This window comes from Fukomys damarensis, unplaced genomic scaffold (genome assembly GCF_012274545.1).
Source record: "Fukomys damarensis isolate Sample0158 unplaced genomic scaffold, DMR_v1.0_HiC HiC_scaffold_13, whole genome shotgun sequence".
Lineage (NCBI taxonomy): Eukaryota > Metazoa > Chordata > Mammalia > Rodentia > Bathyergidae > Fukomys > Fukomys damarensis.
Window position 1 is genome coordinate 35,806,136 of NW_022900925.1, and position 2,448 is coordinate 35,808,583.

The 2,448-nt window shown below is 60.0% G+C and overlaps 1 protein-coding gene across 1 annotated transcript in view; it reads left to right on the forward strand.

Moving 5' to 3' along the window:
* Positions 1–2,448, forward strand: part of Mllt6 (MLLT6, PHD finger containing) — a 17,502-nt gene that overhangs the window by 8,669 nt on the left and 6,385 nt on the right. The window contains exons 10-13 of the mRNA XM_033763120.1: positions 1–173; positions 687–880; positions 984–1,092; positions 2,346–2,412. The exon at positions 1–173 is cut by the window's left edge and continues 460 nt beyond it. Of these exons, the coding sequence (XP_033619011.1) occupies positions 1–173; positions 687–880; positions 984–1,092; positions 2,346–2,412 (543 nt within the window). The remainder of the gene's footprint in view (positions 174–686; positions 881–983; positions 1,093–2,345; positions 2,413–2,448) is intronic.

Genomic DNA, 2,448 nt, shown 5'->3' on the forward strand with positions numbered 1-2,448 from the left:
AGCTGTGCCTGCCCCGCCCGCCGCCCAGCTGGCCGGCTTTACCGCCACTGCCGCCTCCCCCTTCTCTGGGGGCTCCCTGGTCAGCTCTGGCCTGGGGGGTCTGGCGTCCCGCACCTTCGGACCTTCGGGGAGCTTGCCCAGCCTGAGCCTGGAGTCCCCGCTGCTGGGGGCAGGTGAGTGATCCAAGGGTGCGGGGGACAGAGGCCTCAGTGCAACCAGAAGCAAGGGGCCGGGCGCTGCTGCCGAGGCTGGCGCGGTAGTGCGCACCTGTTGTCCAGCCCTAGGAGGCAAGGCGGGGAGTTCTAGGAGGGTCGCAAACTCTAGGCCCCGTCTCAAGAAAATAGAAAGGGCTGGGGATGTTACTCAGTGTGAAGGCCCGGGGTTTTATCCCCACTACTGCAAAGGAAAGAAGGAAAGAGAAACCGAGCTTGCTTCAAAGAAAGCATGGAGGTGACAGTCACCTCAGCAAATGCCCATGGACCACTCACCTGCACGGTCCTCCTGGGAGACAGTGGCATTGACTGCAGGAGGGACTTAGCAAGTCTGGGGGGCAAGACGGTCTGGGGCGCAGGTACATCACGCTGTGTCACCCCGCCAGAGGCGCATGAGACAGGCATGTGGCCAGGGCCCAGTGTGTCCCGGCCCCTGACCCAGCAGGTGACTTCCCTCTGTCCTCGTACCTGTAGGCATCTACACCAGTAACAAGGACCCCATCTCCCACGGGGGCAGCATGCTGCGGGCCGTGTGCAGCACCCCCCTCTCCTCCAGCCTGCTGGGGCCCCCGGGCACTTCAGCCCTGCCCCGGCTCAGCCGCTCCCCTTTCACCAGCACCCTGCCCTCCTCCTCCTCCTCCTCCTCGGCACCCATCTCCACCGCTCAGGTGAGGCCCTGTTCCTGCCTCTCCTTCCCCTTCCCGGGGACCCCACCCCAGAAACAGCTGTGCCCTGGGCCCAGCAAGCCACCCTGCCGGTTCCCCTTCTCAGGTGTTCCCCCTGGCCGGCTCCACCTTCAGCCTCCCTTCTACCCACATCTTCGGGACCTCTGTGGGCACTGTGCACCCACTGCTCACCCAAGCCGAGAGCAGCCACACAGGTGGGAGCTGTTGTCCTTCTGTTCTCCCTCTCCACCAGGCCGAGCGCTGTGGCCATGACAGAGCAGGAGGCCTTGCTGGCCACCCCCTCCCTCTGGCCAGTGGGCACTATGGGAAACGGATGAAACAGAAGCTCACACAACAAACCTGGGGACCCTGGGCAGGAGGATCACAAGTGCAAGGCCAGCCAGGGCCATGTATGTAGGGAGACCTTGTCCCCAAATGTAAAGGGCTGGGAATTCAGCCCAGCACTTTGAGGCCCTGGGTTCCAGAACAGAAGGGGCCGGGCAGGCAGAATTACTGCTCTTATCTCCAAGAGTTCAGCCTGGCTCGGCTCCCTCACCTGGCTGGAGTCAGCCAGGGCCCCTGAGAGAGCCTATTGCATTGGACATATACCACCTAGGGTGAGGGGCCGGAGTCATGTCCTGGCCGCTGTGCTGGCACACTTTAAAGGGACCAATGATTGCACAGTGTCATCCCAGCATTCTGGGAGGCTGAGGCTGGAGGGCGAACAGTTTGAGCCTGGCCTGGGCAACCTGGTAAGACCCTGTCTTAAACAATTAGGAAAGGGTTGGTGGTTCAGAGAGAAGACCCTGGTTCAATCCCCAGTGCCAAAAGGAGGGGTCCGATGCTAGTGTTGCATTTTTAAAACCCAGAGTAGGATTCAGTGGCCAGGCTCAGTTTTGCCATCTTCCTGGTGAGTTTATGGATTATAAAGTCATGCAAAGCTAATTACAGTAGTATCACAGCTATTAAAGGCTGTTGCATGCCAGCCAAACCCTCCAACTAAACTTTACCTTGGTTCCTTGTTTTGATCTTAGTAGCAGTCACTTCTGGTAGGAGGGTGCTCAGTGGGGTAGCCGCCAGTACTGTTCATTCGGGTTGGTGTCCACCTCAAGTGCCTGGAACTTTGCATCTTGGAGGTACAGCTAAAGTAGTCTGGAAAGCCAGGTGTGGTGGCGCACGCCTATAATCCCAGCACTTGGGAGGCTGAGGCAGGAGGATCGCTGTGAGTTCGAGACCATCCCGGGCTACATAGTGAGTTCCAGGTCAGTCAACTAAAATAGTGAGACCCTGTATCTAAGTAAATAGATAGATAGGCTGGAGAACCAGCGAGGAAGCTCCAGAGGGCAAGGGTTCAAGCCCAGGTCCTGGTGCTTCAGCTCTGGGGTGGGGTATCAGGGAGGGAGCCTGTGCCAGGTCCCAGGCCCCACATCCACCTCCCACGCTGACCCCTGCTCTCCCTTCTTCCAAGAGCCAGACCTGGAGGACTGCAGCTTCCGGTGTCGGGGGACCTCCCCCCAGGAGAGTCTGTCTTCCATGTGAGGGGGCCGGGGCGGACTGGGACCCCCGAGGGG